The sequence below is a fragment of the Mixophyes fleayi genome, chromosome 5, assembly GCF_038048845.1.
Source record: "Mixophyes fleayi isolate aMixFle1 chromosome 5, aMixFle1.hap1, whole genome shotgun sequence".
Lineage (NCBI taxonomy): Eukaryota > Metazoa > Chordata > Amphibia > Anura > Limnodynastidae > Mixophyes > Mixophyes fleayi.
The window spans coordinates 271651542-271677408 of NC_134406.1; the positions used below are offsets into that span (position 1 = coordinate 271651542).

Consider the following 25867-nt stretch of genomic DNA (forward strand, 5'->3'; position numbering starts at 1 on the left):
GAAACAACTCAGGTATATGAATTTCGGGTCATATTCATCAACTTTTCTCTGGCGATAAGGCTGTTCTTGTTTCAACGTTTGTCACAGTGATAAAATATCCTTTTTACACAACAATTTCTCAAAATATATCTCAATAGCACCGTAATACTAATTGTATAACCACTCCTTCGCCGCCAGTATTTGCAAATGTTCACCGGAAAAGGGATTGTAGTCAAGATGCAGAATGATATTGAGGGATGAGAGCTGTTTAATTTCTTAGGATCTGTTCCCCTGTCAGGGGCTGTTGTGCTAATTATGCTCAAACCACACTTACATTAGAGGCAAAACAGAGCAGCCACAGAGACAATTGTTCCCTATCACCAGCTCTTCAAATTCTGACTCCCAGGAAACTGTATCTCTTGGGGACAATACAATTATTTTGTGTTGATGTTTTGGACACATTACAGTATTTACAAGCAGCAGAATTGACATGATGGGTAATGCTCCCAGTGGTTGCTGTTTGTTGCCTTAAATTTAGGTGGGGTATGGTGGTTCCAGTCCTAATATATAGGCAGAGACTTATTGTCTTAATTTTGTCTTTATTTTGCGTTTATAGTAGTTGGCAATGTCTTTATATACCACATCTAAGAACCCCATCTAAGAAAAACAGTGTCACATTGATCATTAGTGCGATAATTAGTACTGGAAATAAAGAAGTAGTTTCTGGTGATAACAATATATTAGCATCCTAATTCAAACACAAGACACTTGTTAAGCCAGGTACATTCCAATGATCTCTTCTGCTGCTCAGAGATTCGACAAAACATAACACCCCCCCCCCCCACTCCCCAGTGTCACTTCAGGAGACGCGTTTTCTGTGATTCACAATTGAGAAATAACCCTTTAAAATAGAGTTCAAGGCTGCCACAGTGATTCACAGATATGCAACAATTTTTTTTTATTCAAGCACAATAATGAATAAATCTATTAAGCAATATGCATTGTTTTACAGTACAAAATCTAAACGATGGAAAACTAAAATGACTTTAAATCATTTGTTGTTTTATCAGTATAGAGTGAACGCAGCCGTTTTGCCGGCTGAACCAATATTCTGCCTATCATTGCCACAATGATGGCACTGGTAAGCATAGCTATTACAAGCATGGAATTGTATCACTACATACTTTACATAAGGAGAGGGATAATATATTGTTCAACCAGAACCATTCTCATGCACTAAAGGGAGAAGGATTTACCTGGACAACCACCTGCACATTTTTTTTTGCAATTCCGATATCCTTCTGCCTTCAGAACAGACAGCTACAGGTGTAAGGACTATGTCTGAAGAATGACAGAGATGCTGGGTCAGAGATAACACATGTTTGTTTTCAATCGCAAGAGCAATGGGAAGGAACAAGTTTATAGCAACTTCTAAGTTTAGAGATAAACATTTTTATAAGGTTACATTTTGCCCAGCAAACAAAGTAACTATGAATTCAGCAAAGTTTGAACTGTTGCATCCCCAGGTAAACTCCTTCATCTCCCACTAAAGGGAAATTATTTAACAGAAGTCCCAATGGATCGGATGCTTTTCTTACAAGAATGGTATCTGTAACTTTATCTGTTTGCTGTTTTTGAAGTCAGGGGACTAGATTTACTAAACTGCAGGTTTAAAAAACTGGAGATGTTGCCTATAGCAACCAATCAGATTCTAGCTATCATTCTGTACAATGTACTAAATAAATTATAACTAGAATCTGATTGGTTTCTATAGGCAACATCTCCACTTTTCCAAACCCGCAGTTTAGTAAATATACCCCAGGAATTACATTTTTTTGTCCCCCTGTAAGACTTCATTAGCAACTGTCCCAATAGGAGTTTTGTTTTACCTTTCTCTGGATCAACGCAATTATAATTTATGAGAGATTGAGCTTGATGAATATGTATAAGTACCTTACTAACCATGTAACTATGTGGTCTCAGTTCCCCCAAGGTTCGTCAACAAGCTCCGCAACGCTTACTTTGTGGATGGCGAAGATACACAGTTCTCGTGCACCATTGAAGGGGCACCGTATCCACAAATAAGGTCAGTTCTCTTCATTCTAATTAAATAATCTACTTAACTGCTCCCAGTAATGTAGCAAATATAGAAGTCATGAAATCTACAGCAGAATATGTATCAGCTCTATTGTGTGTCAATGAAAATCATCCACACTTTGAGTTTTTGAAACCTTTGTAAGAGAGAATGAAAGTTTTAAAGTGGTGCAATAATATTACATTGAGAATCAAGACAGCAAATTTAAAAAAAGTTGTGAGATGGAAAATTAGATTTGGCTGTAAGGGTGAATCGTTACCCACAATAGATAACATAAAATAGCTTATAGCATTTCTAACAGAAGAAAAAATTGAAAATAACGTTTAAAATATCTGTTCATAATGGCAATTTTTTTGTCTTATTCAATAAAAGTAATCATTAATTATTTCAAAACGCAAAATAACAAAATCTATGTACTTTTTTTTTCACTCTTTGCAAAATGTTTATCACATTCTGCAAAATATTCTGCAAAATAAAAGTTTTTTCTGCAAAACCTGAAGAGACAAATGGGATCTTACTTAATACCGCCATGCACAGCTGTGCTACAATCCATTCTGACCAGATTCTATCTGTGAATGATGTAGCATTGTGTAGATTGGTGTCTGCAGTGGGTCAAAGCACAATTCTGCGCATAGCCCCGTTTTACTGCCTAGGCCCCATTCTCGGGACGTTGAAGCTGTAGCATCGGACTGTGCGCTGTGATGCTGTTTCTGTGTAGAGACAACACACTACAACCCTCTCCTGACCCTGTGTTCACAGGTGGTACAGAGAAGGGTATCCGCTGACAGATTCCAATAAACACCAGACGTTCGCTGAGCCGAGAAGCGGAACTTTGGTCCTGGTGATAAAGAATGCTACGAAGGAGGACATCGGACATTATGAGTGTGAGGTACGTGTTGCTAATGTCTCAGCATTCATGTCCTTATATCGGTCATCAAACCCGAGCTGGGATTAGTTGCGTATGGAACATTTCAAAGTCATTTCGAGTAGGGCTCATTGTCCACATGGAGAAAACATCCAGTGTGCACACTGGTCATAGTGAATGTTGGGTGGCCCGAGAACACAAGAACATACAACATGCAGCAGTCATGGACCATTATGATTTAAGTCCAAACGAAGAAGTCTTTATGACATACAATGTCAATGTATTTTCTTAGAAAATTCTCCATAGGGCAGCACGGTGGCTCAGTGGTTAGCACTTCTGCCTCTCAGCACTGAGGTTATGATATCAATTCCTGACCATGGCCTTATCTGTGAGGAGTTTGTATGTTCTCACTGTGTTTGCGTGGGTTTCCTCCGGGTGCTCCGGTTTCCTCCCACACTCCAAAAACATACTGGTAGGTTAATTGGCTGCTATCAAATTTGACCCTAGTCTGACTGTGTGTGTGTGTATGTTATGGAATTTAGACTGTAAGCCTCAATGGGGCAGGGACTGATGTGAATGAGTTCTCTGTACAGCGCTGCGGAATCAGTGGCGCTATATAAATAAATGATGATGATGATGATTAAGCACAGATACATTCCCTCTCCCTTAGTAAATGTACTCCCGAGAAGCCAGTTGAAAACAAGCCATGTGATAGCTATGTCCCTCCAAATATTCTAAACACACAGAAGCATTGAACCTCTTCAAGAAGAAAACGAAGATTCTCCCAGTTCACTTGCGTAATAAAGTTGCTTTTATCTTCTGTATTATTATACATTGGGTTCTATTTACTAAGCTGCGAAGAGCCAAAAATCTGGAGAAAACTGCTGTTAAAGAATAGCCAGCGAGGCTGCTCTTTTAATTTATCAAGGGGTTAAAGCAGGAGAAATCAGAGATGTCCTGCTGCTTGAATTTACTAAACCAAGGCTCATTGGTGAGCTCTGGAGATCACCCGTCCCCCCCCCAATCTAAACTAACTAAAATCTCCTTCACTGGCTGCCTAATGTTGGAGGATCTGACCCCAGTGCCTAATTGTTGCTGGGACCCAGCACTGGATGAAGAGAGATTTTTCCAGCGGTGCTGAAGTCCTGAATCAATAAGACAAACTAACATTATCTGAAGACAGTGTTCGTTTTTTTAAGGCTTTTGTTGAAAAGCAAAGCTTGTTAAATTGGGTCATATCACAGTCCTCATAGAAGTCTATGGGGACTGCAGTGACCAGCGTTAGACAGGTTTAGGCAAATTTCTCCTACTTTAGAAGAAGGCGTTTAATGCTCCTCGTTTGCAATCTTTGAATTAACATAACTTTGATCACATTAATTATTTTCTCCTGGCTTCTTGTGAGTACATTTACAATGAGAGAGATTTTGCTACAAACTATATACATTGTATATCATGAAGACTTCTTCGTTTGGACTTAAACTGTAATTAAATTATAATGTTCAGTGTTTACTGTCAATGTGATTTTTTTTTATAGAGATCAGTGATCCCCATTGATTTACATAAATGCTCCTTCTTCCACATGGGCCAGGCCACAGATTGTGTATAGGTCATTCACTTGTCTCTTTCTAATGTACAGAGACAAGTTTGTTCCATTTGGTGTCTCTGGATGACATATTATTTGATGACTGGTAACATGTCATTGTCGTAACATTGAGGGGTCGCTATAATTAGGTTGCTGCTGTTTGATCCTGTTTTCCTCCCTTCTAGCTGGTGAACAGGTTGGGGTCAGCGCGCAGTGGGGCGGAGCTGAACGTGCAGACCGCTGCCGCACTGGCCCAGGAGAGGAGAGGGGAGCAGACCATCACCATAGAAGGTAAGGCAATATCTTAATATATTGATCGATCAAATGATTGGGTTTAATATAATAAATAAAATTTAATTGGCTGTCTTTATATTGATCTTGCTTATATTGAATATATTGATTAATTTTATCTGAAATGTAAATAAGTACAGGAACAGTCCACTTTTATGTTCAATACTGCAGAGCTATGTTAATATTTGACTAGAACATGTGTCACCACTTTAAGGGGCCGATTCAATTCTGCCGCTAATAACGCGGCGTTAACAATATTACTGTTAATACTGTAGTTTTAACCTGGATTTCATCTCGCAGCTCAGGGAGCTGCGAGTAAAAGTCCAGCATTGAAATGACCGCATTAAGGGTAATTATGCACAGTTTTAACGTAATAACGGTAATACTACTAACGCTGCGTTATTCGCGGCAGAACTGAATCAGCCCCTAAGATGAAAGGATCTGTAGACAACACTGTTTTTCTCTTTTGCTAGAGGTTATCATTGGATGTTATTAATAATTTAGTGCATCTGTTGTTTACATACTGTAGAGGCAGTCATATTCATGAGAAGGCAGCCTATCCATTCACTAGAGACCAGTGACATCACTGAGAATGCAGCCTATCCATTCACTAGGAACCAATGACATCACTGAGAATGCAGCCTATCCATTCACTAGAGACCAGTGACATCACTGAGAATACAGACTATCCATTCACTAGGAACCAGTGACATCACTGAGAGTGCAGCCTATACAGTCACTAGAGACCAGTGACATAACTGAGAGTGCAGCCTATCCATTCACTAGAGACCAGTGACATCACTGAGAATACAGACTATCCATTCACTAGAAACCAGTGACATCACTGAGAGTGCAGCCTATACAGTCACTAGAGACCAGTGACATCACTGAGAGTGCAGCCTATCCAGTCACTAGGAACCAGTGACATCACTGAGAATGCAGCCTAGCCATTCACTAGGAACCAATGACATCACTGAGAATGCAGCCTATCCATTCACTAGGAACCAATGACATCACTGAGAATGCAGCCTATCCATTCACTAGGAACCAATGACATCACTGAGGCATATGTGAAATGATGTCACTGGTTTCCAGTAATTTTATTGGCTTAATTTTAATAAGCTTTGGCTCACTCCACAATATGGCTGCCTCCACTGCATTTGCTACAAATAATACACTTTAAATAAAAGGTGTTCTGGGGGTTTTACTGTATAGGTTCATTATACAGGATGCAAAGTATTTTATCTGCATTTATAACCACTAAACTTTCAATGCTGACTGTGGACACTTCTGTAGTTCCTCCCTTGCACCAGCCACCGTTGGGCTCAGTAAGCTGCGTCTTCTATCCTTTAGCTCCCTGGTGGGGGCTGCATATCTCAGATTAACGTGTTACTGCATCACTCAGTATCAGGACGTATTAAGTGGTTTGAATAAAGATATTTTATGGTGCATTCAAATGAAAGAGGAGAATGAAAGGAATATTGACGACTGACGGCACCAGGTGGGCAGGGCTGCAATTACTGTTCGTGCTGTCGTACCCAGCCATGAGCTCAAATATCCTACATATTATATTGTGTACCTCCCATGGTCATGTCCCCGGGACTCCTTGTTACCCAGTTTTGACCAGACAAATTGACATTGAACAGAGCAGCCGTAAACTAGAAAAGTGTAGAAAGTTAGCATCAGATTTCCTCTGTCCCTCTGACCAGTGAAACCCTGGGCAAGTGCCAACGTGGCCTCTATGGTAGATATAGGCTGAGTGAAAGTTATAATAATTATGACATTTGGCAGTAAAGTGAAGAGATGTCCTGAAGCATGATCAGGGGGATGTCAGGAGTGTATATACTGTGTATGAGAGAATGAGGTGAGATTACCAGTGCAGCATTATATGAAATGTCCCTGCATTATATTGGGTTGAATACATTTTACAGCATATTGGCACAGTGGTTAGCATTGCTGTCTCACAGTCCAGGGGCCACTGGCTCTATTCTATCCAGGGTACGATCTGTGTGAAACCTGTATGTTCTCCCCATGTTTGTGTGGATTACGTCCATGGTTCCCCCCACTGTTCAAAAACATAGCGGTAGTTTAATTAGCTCTAGTGTGTGTGAGAGAAAATATAGACTGATATGAAAGGTTACACACTTTCTATGAAGTGCTGAGTAATGTGTTGATGCTATATAAATAAAGGATATTAATAGAATCCGTGTATTATTTTGCAAGCTGTGAACCAGTAATACTAAATCTGAAATTGTTTTCTCAACTAGTGACCCAACCATAAGATTGTGGTCGGTTGTAATCTTGCCTGAAGTCCTTGTGTGATACGCTTTTACAGGCTGTTTTGGGAAACGCTGTTTCCCTGTCTTAAAAAACTTTATTCCATGTTCTCATTGGGAAACACCGTTTCCTTGGCACAAAGAGCTTCATGAATGTTGATAGTTCCACAGCTGGAGTGACACGGATTGCCTAAGGATTCCAATTTTTGTTACTGTTGAAAGTAGCCAGAGGAACATTCCAAAGTCACGTCATTTGCAGGTTGATCTTGTTTATGTGTAACAGACGTTTAGGTTACTGTTTTTCATTTATATTCTCTTGTATGAAATCTTTGCTTGTGGATGTAAATAACATCATATTGTGATTTCACAAACAGAAAAGCCGAAATGTTACAATGTGTCACCCTTTATAATCTGGCTAATTGCCTAAAATGCAACAATAGGAAATAATTGCAAAGGTAGAAGAAATGCTGATGTATTTTAAAAGGAGCGGCTGAAGAGCAGTGTACATACACCGTGACCTGTCCTCACCTGTATCCTCCAGCGGCAGGCTGTACTACCCTGGGGGGACAATACAAGAATACAAAAGGCTGACTCCCCCACCTGTATCCATTTAGCACAATATCACCGTACATCTGAGCCGCTTTAAAATACTATTACTTATGGGTCTATTTATGTAGACCCCGCTGATAACAAGATTTGGGCTTCCAGTTCCAGATTTGGTTAAAAAATAAATAAAGTTTTGGGGGGAAAAAATGTAAAAAAAAAATAAATAAATATAAATAAACTTTATTGAAAAATTAAATTGATATCACAGGAGGCCCCCGAGGACAACAATCATCAAGAGGGGGCATTTATAATCAGGCCAAAGCCGTAAATCCTACAAAAAAAAACCTGTGTCTCAGGTTTTAGGACATTTGTCTATTTAATACATAGACCCCATAATGATCTTCTAGACAGAAGTCATTTTATAAATGACTATTTGTTTGCTGAGTTAAAATAAAAAGCTTTGTAACACATTGTAACATTTTGCCATTTTTGTTAATGACGATAGAACTGAACACAACACAACCTGAACACATCCCTCCTAATTCCACACTTATCATCCCGACTACATCCACTGAAAATGTTGTGCTAGGTCAGAGGCCAACAACAAGTCTTATGGTTCGGAAACGTCTGCGAGCTAATATTTCACATTTATTTGTAATGGCTCGGCTACAAAATGAATGGACATTACTTTTGGAGATCACCGTTGGCTGCCCGAATAGTTCAAGAGACTAGTCCAAACTTTTGCTCAAAGCCTCCGACCTTCTCGGATTTGACCAACTATATCATTAAGACTATTTGTTATGTTCAGACACGTCTCCACGTCAAGGGAACAGGACCCCAAAGTCTCCATTAACTTCTCTATGCTCCAAAGGTAGTACCAAACCAAATTGTTACCTTCACAATAAACTGCTGGAGGCCCCTGGAAAAGTAGAGAAGAGAAGTTGAAGATGTTTCCTTCTGATAAAGATCATTCATTTGGTTTCTTGAATACCCCACTTTTCAGATCTTCACACTACATCTTGGATGCTGCTGCTTCAAAATTATGTGTGCACTGCCAGTAATGTGTCTAATTTAACTGAATGTGTCTTGTGTGCGATCACATACATTAGTCAGCAGCGGACAGTTTTCCAGCATGTGAAAACATGACTGTAATGTATGATGAGAAGTGTGTTCTGCTCACCCTGCCTACTCATAACTGCCCAGCCTGCGATTAGAGGCCTGAGATAAAAGTAATCCTGTATTCCAGCTAAATCCGGTGTGGTTGATGTGACAAGTCACGTTTTTTAAAGAGCATCTATCAACAAATTACAAAATGATAAAATGGGTCTTGCGTATTTCAGGCGTTATCGTCTACTTTCAGAAATATTATTTATTTATTTCAGGGGCAGTAAAAGCTCATTCCAAACCTGTCCTTCCCCGGCATGTCTAGGTCATGTGACCTGATTTGATTGGGGGAAAAAAATGAAATCAAAGAACTTAAAGAAAACATTTTATAGGAGATCAGAGTGTTGTAAACTCCTGCTCTGTTTATTGCAAGCTGCCATATGCGGAAGTTTGATGAGAAACATGTAATGTGTTCATGTGGTCCCTGCACCAAATAAAGTGATTTGACCAGTACTGCCTTTTAACACATATTATTATAAACATATAAATTCATTTTAGGTGCTATTGTCCCTGGTGTCAGGCACTGTTGTCCAGTTCGTGGCATGTCAGCAACACTCCAGAGTGAAAAAAATCTGGAAAAATTAGGAGCTCCAGATCCACCTAATTTTTTTCCACAAATGTCCATGCTCCACCCAAATCCTGCCCACAAATGACCATGCTCCACCCAGACCCACCCAAACCCTGCCCACAAATGGCCATGCTCCACCCAGATCCATCCAAATCCTGCCCACAAATGGCTATGCTCCACCCAGATCCACCCAAACCCTGCCCATAAATGGCCATGCTCCACCCAGATCCATCCAAATCCTGCCCACAAATGGCTATGCTCCACCCAGATACACCCAAACCCTGCCCACAAATGGCTATGCTCCACCCAGATACACCCAAACCCTGCCCACAAATGAACATGCTGCACCCAGATACACCCAAACCCTGCCCACAAATGAACATGCTCCACCCAGATCCACCCAAGCCCTGCCCACAAATGGCTATGCTCCACCCAGATACACCCAAACCCTGCCCACAAATGAACATGCTCCACCCAGATCCACCCAAACCCTGCCCACAAATGAACATGCTCCACTCAGATCCACCCAAGCCCTGCCCACAATAGCTTAAACTCCTCCTAAATGCAACCAAACCCATTTTTGGTGAACACAGTTTGAAACCCCTTGAGTATTATATTTTTCTTAACTAATGGTATACTAATAACAATTAATACTATATACTGTATATGAGTTGTGTTTATTTTAGTTTAGTATTTAATCTCTGCATATTTGCATTGATCACAGTGAGAGCTGCTATGATGACAACTCTCACAAGATAATTGTAGTTATTTTTAAGCCTCAGTGGAACAGCGCCCCCTGGTGGGCACATTGAGAGAAATATCAGAATGTCTATTTGGCTGTACCAAGGAACATTTGCATTATCTGTCTCTTAGATATGATATTGCTCATGTTTAATTGAACAAGAAAATACATTAACAAAATCCTACTCCTCAGCTTCTGATATGTAAACATTTATCTAACCAGTAATCAGTATTTATTTCAATGTCAATATTGTTTAATGTTAGATTGTTAACTTGTTGCCCTGTCAACTTTTTCCTGTAGTTATCTACTTGTCGTTATTTATAAATAGATTTAAAAAAAACAATAACATAGACTGTAAATAGTCTTTAACTGTGTATTGTACCTAATATAATAAGACTGTGATTTCAACCTGGGCTGAAAAATGATGGTAGGAATTTGGGATTATAGGCTAATTTATAACCTTTTTTTGTGCACAGCCAAAACCCCAGTGGCCCTGCTATCAGCTTTAACTTCCCGATGTGGTAATGAATCTGCAATAATTCTTGTTATTAAAATTGAGAATTGAAAAAGTGTCCAAAGCAGTCCAACATAGCTAGGTCATCTAGTATACAGCCTATGCTCATGCCTAGGGAACAGTGTCTGCTTTTTGACAAATGGAGGAGAGAGGGGGCCAAACCAGTATCCTGTCCAGGATGCCATTGGATTTTAATCAGGCTTTGTCCCCAAAGTAACAGTTTTGGGTGAATAACTAATTGTGGCACCAATGTAACCAGACTCTTGGCCATCATTGGACCCCCTACTCCAAATCCCCACACTCGGTAACAGAAAAGGCAGCAGCGTAGACAAATTAAGCACCCCCACCACTAAGGCTCATCTGCTCCGACCTTTACTCTACTCTTCACTTTCTATTACTCTTGTATTGTAATCGCTGCGTGAAATGCGTGGTGTTCAATGTATCCATATACCACTAGCCTAAAGCTGGTTACCCAAGTGCATATCTAATTGTTACACCAATGGCCAAATGATCAGATCTGGGGCCAGTCTGGCTTCATATCACTGCTCTGACCATTGGTGGTCGGGACAAAGGACTGGATACAAGAGCGCCGAGCAGTTCACTTGCCAATGGCCTCACAAACATGTGAACAAAATATCCGAGTTTTTTCATCCAAAATGGTGAAAATCTCAGTACGATCAGACGAACCGGCTGTTTTTGCACCACACATGAATTTATGTTGCGATTGGCTAGAAACAGACTAATTGGCTGGCTTATCTGTGCCGTGTGTGACAAACTTAACAGATCACTGGTAAGCTAACCTCATATCATGCTGGCAATCTTTACCAATCGTAGTCATCCTGGGCTGACGGGCTGGTGAGGTTATCTATTACATGTGCTTACAGCTGTTTTGTTCGACTCCAAGTTTTTGATATGGAATAAATGGTGACTGTTCCTGGAAGTGCCTGTGAATGTAAACATGACAATCCCAGATCTCTTGTAAGTGATATTGTGTGCTAGAGAAACCTCCTCTATACAGAAAGCGCGTTGGAACAGTCGCTGGCAAGAGGTACACTACAGAGGTACAGTCACTGTAAGGCCTGGAGGTGGGGGGGGGGGGGGGTGGCAGTAGTGTGTTGGAGACATTATGGGGGACAACTCGCAGCTTTATCTCAAAACCAGTATGATCAACATTGTCATAAAAGAACCGGTTTAGGGCTTATTGGAAGAAAGGGTCTAGGGTCCACTGTAAATTATATGGATATTAGAATTTCTGTGGCCGTATCCAGCCTGACGGTTTTATACAGATCAAGGAAATCCAAGGTGGTTGTAATAAATGGCTCTAGTGGTGCATTATCACTTATAATACACACCTTTCCCTATTGAACACCAAACTCACGTTCTAGGCAATGATGTCAGAACTCACGCAGACATTACTTAGCGGAAAGTAGACATGTATTATTATCACCTGAGTATTATATTGAGCTACAGTTAGAGTGTAGACCAAGGCTACGACTCTGTGACTACTAAGTACATATATCCCAATTGAGCAGATCTAGCTGGCACTGGCCTGATTTGAGGGGACTGTCCCTCCATACTGTGGCTCAGGACTTTTGTCCCGATTCCAGGAGGTATGTCCTAATGCTTGCCCCTTCATTGCCATGTGGCTGTTTAAAGTGTAGGGGTCTGGAGCCTGGGGAGTTCCGGCCCTTGGACACAACCTCCGGGGGGGCGTGGAATGCCCCATTATGAAGTGGCCACGTCCCCTTGCCCCCTTTTCGTGCACACACATTTTCCCGATTCATAAACTGAAACAGTTGGGAGGTACAGTATGTAAGTCCACTGATGGGCTTAACATCCCTATTACTTTTGGCCATTCATTAAAACAGATCTGCTCCAGAATATAACAAACGTCTAATTACGATCATGCTCCCAGCTCCCAGCTCCCAAGTGATCACATCCAACATATACGAAACACAGGTAAGTGTCCCAGCAGCCATTGTAAGCGATCCAGTGTTAACGCTCAACTTTCCAGCCTGGGTGAACATCGCAACCATAACTGTAGAGGAGGCGATATGGAAATTGAGGGTTATGGGGTAGGACGTGTTAGCAGTTCTGCAGGTTTTGACAACACTTTCTATATTAAAAGAATGACAGCATTGAATTGTAATTTCCAATTTAATCCCCAAAATTGCAATGTGTACAAATAGTAATTAAAGAGAAACTAAGCTGAAGTATAATGAAAACTGCAAGTAAGAGGCAGCTCTTCTTAGTGAATGTAGTAACAGTGTAATTTATATATATATAAATTCTGCTGTCTTGGCTCTGACTTAAAATTATCATTGTGATGTCTCTCAAAGAGGGGGATACAAGTGGGGTCTGTATGTGGGGTACTGCACTGTATGTACCGAGCTAGAAGACATTCTGTGATATAGAAACTGGTTTGCTGTGTGATATATAAACATGTAAATGAGGTACACATGTTCTTATCCTATCAGTGCAGATTATTTATTGTGTCTTGGGATGTGCAATAGAATTACACAGAAATTTGGTATTTTTCCTACAATGGCTAAAATTGTAATTTAAGTGCAGAAGTGATTGGGATTAATATAAATCCTTTCAAATGGCAAAATGAAACATATTTTCAGACATTAAGGGAAATGTGTTGTTTTCTACCAACAAGCTCTTTCCAGGCTCTTTCTTTTTGGCTACTTTGCCAGTAAGGTTTTAGGGCGAGCGTAGGACGCATGTGTTGCTTTCTCTGTCCATCCAGGTACTTCTTAATGAATTTAACACAATTAGACCAATCATCTCAGCTTGTGCTGTTCTCTAACCCCTGCTCTCCATACTGTTTCCTTTTATAGTCACTGAACAAGAAACTAAAGTGCCCAAGAAAACCGTTATCATGTAAGTTCCGCTGTCATTGTCTGTCTGTCCGTCTGTGTGTGTCTGTCCCGCTGCATGATACCCTAACATGGCCATCGCTAGCTGGTGGGCGCCATACGTGTTCTGTGCAGCGACTGATAAACGCAACGTCCTGCTTCGCTGCCTCCTCTGACCTCCCACTGCAACACTGAACATGTGTGTGCATGATCTGTTTACACGCAAAGTGTCGGATTTGTCCTTTAATCACTGTCAGACATCGCTGGTAACAAACCTCCTAATGGGGGAAGGTGGATATTAGAAGAAAAATGTCCCACTGTACATATAAAGGAGAATTGCCCCAAAACTACAGACTTTGGGTGAAATAAGAATGAGTATGGCAACTAACAATAGGCCACTTACCTGCGCCACTTACCCCTCATCCGTGGGATCCCAGCCGCTCGTAGCTGATGATGTTAATATTGTGATCAGCTGGGAATAGTCCAAAACCTTTTGCAAATAGCTGTTAAATGTTTCATTTTAAATGTAATACTGTTTTCTAAAGTTACTTTGAAAAACCAAGAAAACATTTAAAAAAGAGACAAATATAATATTACTTATTTAATAAGTTTCCTTTTTTAAACACTTGTACAAGATTTGTTTTATCAATACCACAGACAGAGTGTAAGATCTAGCCAATAACCAATATCCAGACTACTATTAAGATAGTAACGTTATTCCAGTGTAGTGATATGTCTTAATTCACACTGATATATTCAGATACTGCTTTTCCTACCTGATCTCAGGTCTTACAATTTGGAGCGACCCTTTCTCATTTAAAATGCTCAAAGTCGGTCAATCAATCAACAGCACCTGGAGCTGTAACTGCGGCAAATCCACCACATCCATATTAATGGCGACCTCTCAGTTAATGCATTCAGACTAAGCCTCTGAAAGGATGAGAGGGGCTCAGGGACCAAACTGCAGAGAGACAGAAATAGACAGAATTTAGTTTCTGTACAAGTCAGGCTGGATTCTCAAATCCTTTCATAAGAGGTTTATGGTGTATTACAGGTAATATATATTGTACACTCTAGAGATATGTCATGTCTGCTAGACACATAGACCACATCGGCCTTTTGTTTGCAAACACACGTATCAAATATGCTGCGAGAGAGCAGCTACTTTGTCTGATATTTATCCAGATTAGTGAGACAGATAGATGATACATTGTATCCACACCTTAAGTTGCTTAAAGTTACTGTCACCCAAAAACAGTCGAGGCGGCCACACTGTGGGGTTAATGTTCCTGAGGATGCAGATTATTTTTTTACTAGGAAATAGTAATGTCACTGATGGCCAAGGTGCTTCCTAGATATATCAGCGAGGGAAGTGAATTGACAGACTAAATATTGATTTAGCCCACTAAGTGGTCCAACACCTTGGACACCACAAATTCTGCTAGGGGGCGCTGCAGTATTAGGCTCCTCCTTACACCGCTACCAACTTGCATAACTGACTCTAATTGTCCCAGATTTGTACCTGTAAATCTTTGTTACTTGAAACTCCCCTTATTGCAATGACAATGAAATAATTTGCATATCAGATACCATTTTCAGTATTGATATATCCTTTGGGCTTTATAATTTAATATTTTCTGCAGATGAGCATTCAAAATGCTAAATAACTACAGGATAACCAAGTTCAATAAACAATAAATATTGCGATGGGTTCACCCAGACCCGGAACACCCTCGTTGTGCGAGAACAAGGTGAAAACTATTTGAAAACATTAGCGACTATGGGGCCTGTTTACCAATATGTGGCGATAAGACCGATCTATCGCTGTTGACTCAGAGATACGGGCCTGGGGCAGTAAGGGTTAAATTACCACCTCGCCAGGTCAGTGTCAAGGTAAATGTACCAGAGAGACCCTGCGAACAGATTATTGGGGTTTTGCAAGTTATTCTACTGAATGTATAAATCAATTTTTATTTGATTTTCTTCTGTTATCGCCGCCCTTATTAAATAGGTTTCCCCATCCTCTGCATGGGGAAGCAATCAGTGGTGAAACTCTGTGAATCTTATTTTATGCTACCACTTGCGGTACCCACTTGATGTATAGGGCGAAGTCCTATCAGCGGCTAAAACACCCTTTAGTAAATAGACCCCTCTGTTTTATATACATATATAGCCTTACAAAATATATTCTCAATCCTATCACCCTCACTGTACTCCCACCTCAATGCAGCAACAATCGTACAAATAACTTGGAGAAACTCAGAATATGTGTTCTCCCATGTGAGGATACCACCCTTGGCTGGGATGGCAGTTAACCCTTGTGGATGTAAATCACTCGGGTAGACCAGAGTATATCCAACATAAGGCTTTATTACGACAGCACAACACCACAAGACAGTCAGAAGATACAGGGTAAATGGTAGCATGTATCCTCCAGCAGCCTCTTGCAGTCAGCACTCCAAAGTAATAATCTCAGTCTCTTTGGGAGTCTTATCCTCCCGCAATATTACCACAACCTTTTAGCTAGACAGCTACCATGGGTTACTGGCTCACACAGACCCTGTCCTGGTAGGGTTTCTTCCAGCGGCACCACGATGCCTGGCCCAGAATTCTTTTCACTGATGTCTTGTACACAAGATCCTCCAAGCTTGAATACCTCTCTTGGCATTCTGCTCTCCTTATATTCCTGGCTGTATACACAGGGAGTAGGGTCAAATGTCTCAATCCTCCCCCTTACAGCAGAGGTCTATCAGTGGATACTTTAACTGTTAGACATACAGTCTCTGTTACCTTCATTATACAATGGAACGGCTTGACCCAATTAGATATTTGGCTGGATACACTAAACAAAGGGTTGCAATGGCATGAAGTGGCATCAGGGAATGCCACTTCACGTTTGCGCGAAACAACAAGACATTTGACACATTGTATCTGCAACATTACACAATCTGAATCTGTGATACATTTTGATTTATATTGATACATATTAATACATTTCCCAATGCTATTTCAACTGTACATTACTGTGGAGGCACATTGCATATCATCTAAAAGTTCTAACCTAATTACCTCTCAGATTACCTGTTAACCTAGCTAATTAACATGGACTGTCAGCTAGCTATGTCAAGTTTCTCAGGCATTGTTCTGATTACAAACCAGGCCACACCTCATAACAATGGACATTTCAGACAAATGGTAATTTACATTAGCTAACAAAATCAAAATGACTTCTGCTGTCCTGTTATTTTCATACAACATGGCAATATTCTTTCTATTTCTAATACATACAGTATTGCAAGTTATAGCAATAGCAAAATGTACCTAATAACATCAAATAATAATACATATAATATACAGATGCTCTGGTGTATATACTTAGACTGGGCCAAGGATTAAAAAGTACATTAAACTGTAAGAAAAGGGTGATGAATAAAAAGTTCTCAGTCCAGTAGCACCTCGTTTCGTCACATCCCAGCAATTACACAGATAGAAATTGGAAAAAAAAATAGGTAATATGTCCTAAGCAAGAAACATAAAACCCTTACTGAAATTCAGGTCATATTTCCAGGGACCTTAAACTATCTGAAGAAATACTATAACTTATTTTTGCCAGTGGGTTTAGATTTAGAACATGTTTTATTGTTTAGATATATACATCGCAGTTTTCAGAGAGTATCTTACAGTGGAACCAAGAAAATGGCTTTCCAAAGACGAAAAGACATCAATCATTAATCAGAGAGTCACTGAAACTTATGTCCCTCTCTCAACATACCCTATCATTATATAGTCTGAGTCTTCTATTAACATAACAACTGTGTGGTTTTGCATGGCAGAGGAAATGATGCTTACAAAAACTAACGTGGCATGAGATTGGTGTGTGGGTAATGTCACCATGCCTATATTAATTCACACATTTACATCACTAGAGAGGAGACTATAACAACAGTGGTGAAAAGTCCAAGAATGAGAAGAAGAATGTCCCCAGGTATCTCTCCTTCACGCCCAGCCTCAGGCCACTCTCCAGCAAGAACCTCCAGGTCTGAAATGTCCACACCTGAGCCTCACTTTTTATCCCGAGGCAAGCAGTCCGTGTATAGGTCTGAGCAAGAAACACGTAAGACTGTGGTTCCCACGCTCTTCATCACAGAACCAGAAGAAGACAGAGGGGCATCTGCAAGAGCAGAGGAACAAAAATCCAGGTGGGTAGAAGTTGAAGAAATTATTGAATTCAAAGTGAAAAAATCACCAAAGCCACCAAGGAAAAGAGGGACTTCTCCAGCAAAGCCGGAGAAAGATGACAGGGGTTCACGAAAGTATACCCACTATGGTACAAGATCAAGGGGTTTCCCTGGTGAAGACCCTAACACAAATAACTCCAACAATAAATTAGTGGAGGAATCTAAGTCTTCACTTCCGTCTTGTAGCTTATCAGAAGTTGACATCTCATCAATGGAATATGGACTTGTAGAAGAAGAATCTGAGGTTGAAGAAGATCTAGATTCTCAATATGTACTAGAACAAGTCGATAATGATTCTTTAGAAGAAAGTAACAAAGACTCCATAGAGGCCGAAACCCCAGTGATTTCTCTTAAGAGAGAAAGTGAGGTATTTACTATTTCTGAAGATGAACTTTCATCTATACCAGTGAATTTGGATACCAGAGATAACATCGAAAAACTCACTGTTGAAGCAGAAGCACAAGATCCAGACCAAACATTATCTTTGGAAGTAGAAGATGTCATCATTGAAGAGCCAGTAGATCAAGACACCGAAGACCTAAAAAACAGAGACAAAAAAATTCTTACGCGTGATGGAAAAATTCTAACTTTAGAAGATCTCGAGGATTATGTTCCAGGTCAAGGAGAGACTTATGGATGTGACGAAAATGTGGCAAACAACGCTGGCAACACACCTTGTGAGATATCTGTACTGCAAGCTGAAATAAATGAACCAATCGTTGGCAAACCTGTGTTGTTGAAGGTTGGGAGGCCTGTTGTCCAAAAACAAAGGCAAAGTTTCTTCAGCAACTTAAAAGAAGGAATTGGAAGTATGTTCATGGCTGGCTCGAGAATGAGTAGGATGAATATGATGGGATCCTCAAATGTTTCTTTCCATATGAATGAAACTGGTATGGCTGGAGCAAGTTCAGGCTCTTCCTCAACTGGCCAGCCATCTTTTAACATTAAGCCTTCTTTCTGTACCGAAGTCCAACGTTCTGTAGACAATGGACAAGCCAGCTTTAAAACTGAAGTTTCTACGAGAACCTTAAGCTATGGAACTCTTGGAGAAACTGTTACCTTACACATAACCAAAAAGGACCCTTCCCAGAGTTAAATCTACATATTACAATGAGAATATGAGGAGGAGACTTGTACTAGATGCAGAAAATGTTGACACCGGGACGATGCGCGGATATTACACAGGGCTACGGAAATCTTTTCCAGTCTTAATGGGAACACTTAAACTTAGATGAAAAGAAAAAAAAATCAGTTATAACTAAAGTGTCATTCCATATAGAATATATGGTGGTCTAGAGATGAGAACTTAGAACGATTTGACTCTCCTCCTTGTAAAGATGTTTATGACCGATGTACGAAACGGAATTTCTTACTTGACTTACTACACTTTAACAATTGTACATGTTTTATTCAAGTACGCTGTCGCAAATGAAAATGATGTTTACATTGATACATACAACTTTGACAATGGCAGATCTGATCAAACATGAGCTGCCAAACTTGTACGTCGACATGAATTCAAATATTAAAAGGAAGACAATGTATTTTGGACACACGCCATAAAACAACATGGATTGCTCTTGGACTAATTATACTTCTCTGAAATAACTGGGACATGTCAAAAAATATACATAATGCATAACTGAAAGCTGCAACAAGAAATCTTTGATGCATTTTAGAAAAATGTCCTTGTCGAAAAGGACGCGCATCTGTCAACAGAAAAGTCTCAACTTAATCAGTAATTGTAACTCCTCTGAGGGGAGCACGGTGTATTTTGTCAAGTAAATGGCTATTTGTAACCAAGTCATAGAGTTTGCCTTCTGTGTGTGCACAGAATCCATTACGGGAAGCTATTGATGGCTTTGGAATTGTTTCTAAATCGATAAATAGCAAAACAATGTAGAATACGAAGCTTTCCATGCAGAATCCAAATCCTGGATTCCGGAACGTTGTAACGTTATTAAGATAATCTAAGTGATGCTCTTAGGTTTGTTATTGTAGATTGTAATTGTATTGTTGCTGCTTTTCGTTCTCTCTCTCTCTCCAAGCATGAATTTTAATCTGTGATCTAGTTGTTATTTATTAACCCCTTAAGCCCTGCCGTGGAAGTTGTTCAATTAAACAATTACCTCTTTTGATCGCTGGTTATGATGACGTTCAAATAAAAAGAAACGGTGGTGAATCAAAACTGCGTTCAGTTTAGTTTTGTGCAAAATGTTTTATTTGTCAAGCAGAGGGTTGTTCCCGTACAAAGAGTTGTATCTCTCACATTACCACACTGCTCCTTCTGATATTAATAGTTTGTGAAGAGCTAGATTCACTAACTTGGTAGATTTGATTACTTTTTTTACTATTTAAAACCTGGGGTACGTGATCTTACCCAAGTGTATAAAAAGTGTAAAAAGAGTGGTGTCTTTCAGGTCTTCGTCTTATGAGGAGAAGCCACATTTTGTTCTACCTTGGAGACCAAAAGACTCGGACAGGGGCTAAGGCTCTTCAGGCTAAGGGCTGACAAAACCTTCTCCAGAAATCGAGAATCCTCAACAATCCCAAAAGGTGGAGCCACCAAGGGGGGAGAAAGGTGGGAGGCTCAGAGCCACACTACCTACCCTAGATCTGGGGGGCAGAGACCACAAGGGTCTACCTCACCTGTTTAAATCAGTCAATAAAAACAAAAAGTTTTCAACATTCACCTACTGTATTTCCATTAGATTCCCATTTTAAGGGGTAGGAGATGTACTTTAAGAGCTCACCCCAGAATTGAATCTTTGAGTCACACGATCGCCCCTAAGACGACCTCTTTGGTCAGGTACGTCCCACTGCTTTCCACTCTCACTGCCTCATCACGCTCAGTGTTGTCAGGGGTTTCCTACCTAAGCTTCAGTTCATTAAGATTCCAACTTACCGGTTTCTTACTGTCCGACTCAAGTAGAACATTCACCAAAGAGAGTTCATTGTTTCGGTACTTTAAGTATGACCTGTATTTATCATGGGTTATTTTCTTAATATTTGGTGGGTAGAGAGTAAAACTGAACCAGAAGATCGTTTTGTTTTAGAGAAGCTGAATTATACTATTTTGCCATTTTTTGGGGAATGTCTGAATATCTCTATTCAGAAAATCCTTCAGAAGTAGCTTGTGGCACGCTGCCATATGTCTATTAAATCTGTCCCACATGCCTAGTTTTTGACTTAAATCCATGAATAAACCCCTCGCAGCAACAAGTGTAATGTGCTCTGTTCACTCCTTCTCTGCGTGGCCCTGAAAAGGGCCACACGTTACCTTTATTCTCAGTAATGTTAAAATAATAAATGGAATCAAAGAGATATCACATCCCCATAGAATAAATCCCACATACAGCTCAAAACACCGTCAGCCCCCTACAAAATTCCCACTCACCCAAAACACTCTTATATACCCTTTAGAGCCCCATTTACCCCACAACACATGTCATACCCACCTCTGGCACTAAAACACTCCTCTGCCCCCTCTCACCCCTCAATTTGTCCTTGTCAAGGAAACTCTTCACCCCCCACACTCACTGGAAGTACCAGTGACCCCACTACAAATCTAATGGCTAAAAAAAAATGCCTAAAAGTCTGAAAACTGGTCAAATGCCGTTATTCTTAATTTCACATGGAACATAACTTTTTAAGTTATTATATACATGTATGGATATCTAGTGCCCTCTTAATAAAACACATACATTAAACATTTTCAAAATGAAGATAATTATATTCATTCTACTATCTACTATTAAATATATACCTGATTAATTTAATTCAGATATAATTATCTTTAACACATTCAAGGGTTGTGATCACCACTCATACATGCTCCGCCCACACTATGCCCCTGTTCACACCACCCAATCGTCCCCAACTGCACCCATTGGGGCAAACTTCTGATTGGCCACAAACCCATGCTCTTTGGCACAGATTGAGGCGCACAGCACAACTGAAAGGATTACACACCAGAGTCCTTCTGTGCTTATAGTGGCAGCATCCGCTCTGAGTGAAATCATCGTGGCATCCCCCAGTCAGCATTCGCTATGCATACATAAGAACCTACTTGCCTACCACTCTCCCATAATGTCCTGTAGACCCTCGAATTCTGGGTAGGTCTCCCGGACTCACGGGAGAGCAGGCCTTTTGCCCACATACAACCCACAAATGACAAAAGTTGCAGTGTCACGCCCCACTCCTCAGTTCGGGACAGGGGAGTGCATCTGCCTCCAGAGCACTAGACTGCCCATTACATACCTCCTTTTCCCCAACATTTCCACCCGCGGGACAAACATCAGACAGAACAGGGGGACAGAGCCCTAAAATTGGGAGGTGTGGTCTATTAACTATTAACATTCTATCCTACACTACAGAATAGACTCACCCCAACATGCCCACCCTATCTGAGGCAAGAAAATGCTGACATGGAGAAACTAAACACCACAGACCCTAAGCCCTCCTTCCCTTCCTTCAACCTCCGTTCCCTCAACATCCTCCGGTCCACTGTTTTTAGAACGTTCCCTGATGGAGAGTGGGACACCTATGAGCGGTCCTCACTTGATGCAAGTAATGGCTGACACTCATACGTTCTATAAGCACAGCACAACCACAGCTACTAATGTCCCAGAATGCTCAGCTGCCACAACTGGCATGGTGTCCTTCCCACTGGTCACCGGGTAATGCACAAAAGGGCTCAATGATGGATTTGCATCTTTCATGCACAAATGTGCTGAATGCACATACAATATATGCACCTCTGTTTTGCAAGTTTTAACGATTTAAAATGTAAATTGTAATCTATGTAGAATCGGTCAAGATCAACATCCGTCAATGCAAACCTGCAATTACTCAATGTCCACTAAAAATGTGTTTGTTTTTTTAAATATGAAAAAACCAAAATATAAAGGGAATCGAAACATTAAAATATAACAAAAATAATAAAGATATTATGAAGGAGCAACACATGGAATAGAAGTGAGAATAAAATGCAGCATACGTAGACATTGTAACAGCAATTAAAATGTGAAGGCAATTTGTCACACAGCCATTTGCTGCAGGAAAGTTTATATCAGCTGTTTGGGTTGGTATATCTAAGTGTTCATCCCCTTCTGTTGTGTTATATGATAACCTGGACATAAAGTGCTGTAGGGATCATTGTTCCTTATGGAGAATGTGCTGACTATAATTCTGAGCATGGTTAGAAAGGTTGTGAAAGATGTGTTATAAGGTACCTGGAAGATATTAAGTTTATTCCTGTGGTTGACAACCAAATTTATTCACATTGGGGCAGAACTGAAGCCCTAGGTGAGAATAACACTATTCAATGGTCAAAGCTCTACCTGAGCAATGTGTAATGTGTTCTATGGGAGGAGCCTGTGTGTTGTGGGCAGAGCCAGCTGAATGCAGGGACTGACCAAAGTAGTGTACACCAGCACAGTGTGTTATTGTCTGTGGTGAGACAATGTACGTTAAGAGAGAATTAGATAAAGTTACTAAATGTAAATCTAAAAAAAATTATTTAATCATGTTTGGTAGATTATATGTAAAGTGCACCACATAGATTTTATGTAAAGTCATATTGATGACAATGCAGCCTATAAATTTGCAGAAGACTAGTTCAGCCCATAAAATGTCTGCTTCCACCAGAGCCTTGATGATGTCAGTGGTTCTTCGTGAAGAGATTGGCTGCATTTTCATCATTATTGGGTCAGCCCATAAAATGGCTGCCTCCACAGTGTGTAAGGAACAAGTAGACTTTAAGGAACGCTAAGTTTTCCTTCAATGGTTCCTGAAAGAAACTTGACACAATGACACTCTAAAATCATAGTTTTTATACCATAGGAGCAACTGTATACATATTAACAGAATTTAGGATATATATATATATATATATATATATATATATATATATATATATATATATATATATATATATATTATACATACGCAAAACAAAAAGACAGTTATTGTCAGGGCTTATCCTTAACACTGCATTTCTGTGTGTATCTAGTAAAATGGAAACATGAGGTATTGGTTCATATTTTTCTCCAAAAAGTTAAGCCTGCATCCCAACGTCAAGGGCACCTCATTATATGCAGGTCCTACACTGACCTATATGCTTCAAACACCATTAAAATGCAGGTAAAATCAGGTGCACTCACCTCCCAGGTAAACAGATCAATACTTCAATACTACTTAAAATCCCGGGATGAATTGTTATATGTGAACCGATCGCACCAGGTTTGAGTATATTTGTGGGATTTGCAGAGATTTTCACCATGGTTGCTAAACACCAGACTTTACTAAGCAGCTGATGCAGTGAAGGGTTATCCGGCATTCCCAGTGACTTGTAATTAGGCATCTGACATATTATGAATTTGCATGGAGAGTTTATAGGAGTGCTCATCTACATCCTCTAGCAGGGAACTGAGAAGAAACTATCAGGAGCCCTCAGTGATTGGAACATTGATAATAACACTTATAAGGATAGCAACATTGTCCCAAACTGGGTTATCTTTGGTCAAGGCCACCAGAAGTGGTTGAAAGATCTTCTCTCTCTCTCACACACTCACTCTCTCTCTAACACACACTCACTCTCACACACACACACACACACACACACGCATACACTTTCTCACTCTCTCTCTCTTTCTCTCCCTCGGTCTCTCTCTCTCACACACACTTTCTCTCTCACACACTCTCTCTCTCTCTCTCTCCCTCTTTCTCACACACTGCCTCTCTCGCACACACTCTATCTCTCTCCCTCTCTTTCGCACACTCTCTCTCTCTCTCACACACACACATACACTCTCTCACACACTCTCTCTCTCACACACACACACACACTCTCTCTCTCTCTCTCTCTCTCTCTCTCTCTCTCACACACACACACACACACACACACACACTCTATCTCTCTCTCTCACACACACACACACACACACTCTCTCTCTCTCACACACACACACACACACACACACACTCTCTCTCTCTCTCTCTCTCTCTCATTGATCAGTGAGGTCACCATATATCCTCATTAATCAGGAGCTATGTGCCATCTGTTATAATAAACTTTGTAGGCGTTCTTCTTCATAAGGGAGGAGACAGAGGATATTGAGACCTAGTGGGTTGCCCTAGTCAGCTATCCGGTTGATCATATGCTACCTGTTTAGTGGTCAACATGACGTAATATACAGCTCAGAAATGATACCGTTCCAGAGAGGTTTCTGATCACATAAGGACTCGGACTTGGTCAGGGATCCAGTAATATCAGACTTAGGAAGTGATTCAACAAAGTGTTTCCCTTGTAAATATGCAAATGTTCTTTTAGTCGGGAGGCTGAGTTTTCCCTGCAAAGTGGCCATAGTGATTTCAACCATCTAGATATCGTTTTTGAGCCAAGGTAGAAAACGGGTCACACATTGCCCAGGAGAGAAATCAGGGTTATCCCATAGGGGTGTAATATGGGAGAGGTGGTTTGCAGTGGTCCCAGGTAAAGCACGTGGGAGCAGTGATGGGATGAGACAGCTCTAGGGAGGTCTATTTCTAACTGGGATGTTGACCACTGGCGCCAAATTGCAGGTTTTACACGCAGAGGCCTCCAGGTTATCCATCTGGAGACATACTTGTCTGCAAACCAGGCCATGGCTTGGCTTAAGCGAGTCGCTAGGTAGTAACACCAGAAATATCTGGAAAACCTCTTCCTTCATTGGAGGTAACCCTATGAATATTAGAAAAAGGTCTTATGTGGGGGTTCATTCTTCCACACACATTGGACAAACCATCTATGTAGTTGCGCTAAAATGGGTTTGAGTGCTTGGGCCGGGAGGGTTTGGAAGATGTAGACTAGGTGGGACGTAGATTAGTTATTGTACTAAGCCATGATATAATTAATTTCTGCCTCCTGAACAGATCCAGCTTTATTGATTTGATCATTGATTCAAGGAAAGCTCTCTATGTACAGAGCTTCCTATCGGGAGGTGATATTGAATTTTATGTTTGTTTCTTATTATTAATAATCAGATCCTGACTCTGACCGCTGTGTCAGAAATTCTACATTTGTGTATTACTAACTTTCTTCTGTGTCTGTAGGCGGAGAACCGTCAGGGATGGACAGTTCTATCCGGGCCTCTCTAGAACGGGC

The 25867-nt window shown here is 40.5% G+C and overlaps 1 protein-coding gene across 1 annotated transcript in view; it reads left to right on the forward strand.

Moving 5' to 3' along the window:
• Positions 1 to 19909, forward strand: part of OBSCN (obscurin, cytoskeletal calmodulin and titin-interacting RhoGEF) — a 284159-nt gene extending 264250 nt beyond the window's left edge. Inside the window, exons 92-96 of the mRNA XM_075214135.1 lie at positions 1963 to 2065; positions 2834 to 2963; positions 4707 to 4812; positions 13466 to 13508; positions 17410 to 19909. Of these exons, the coding sequence (XP_075070236.1) occupies positions 1963 to 2065; positions 2834 to 2963; positions 4707 to 4812; positions 13466 to 13508; positions 17410 to 18817 (1790 nt within the window). The 3' untranslated portion in view covers positions 18818 to 19909. The remainder of the gene's footprint in view (positions 1 to 1962; positions 2066 to 2833; positions 2964 to 4706; positions 4813 to 13465; positions 13509 to 17409) is intronic.
• Positions 19910 to 25867: the final 5958 nt, after the last annotated feature.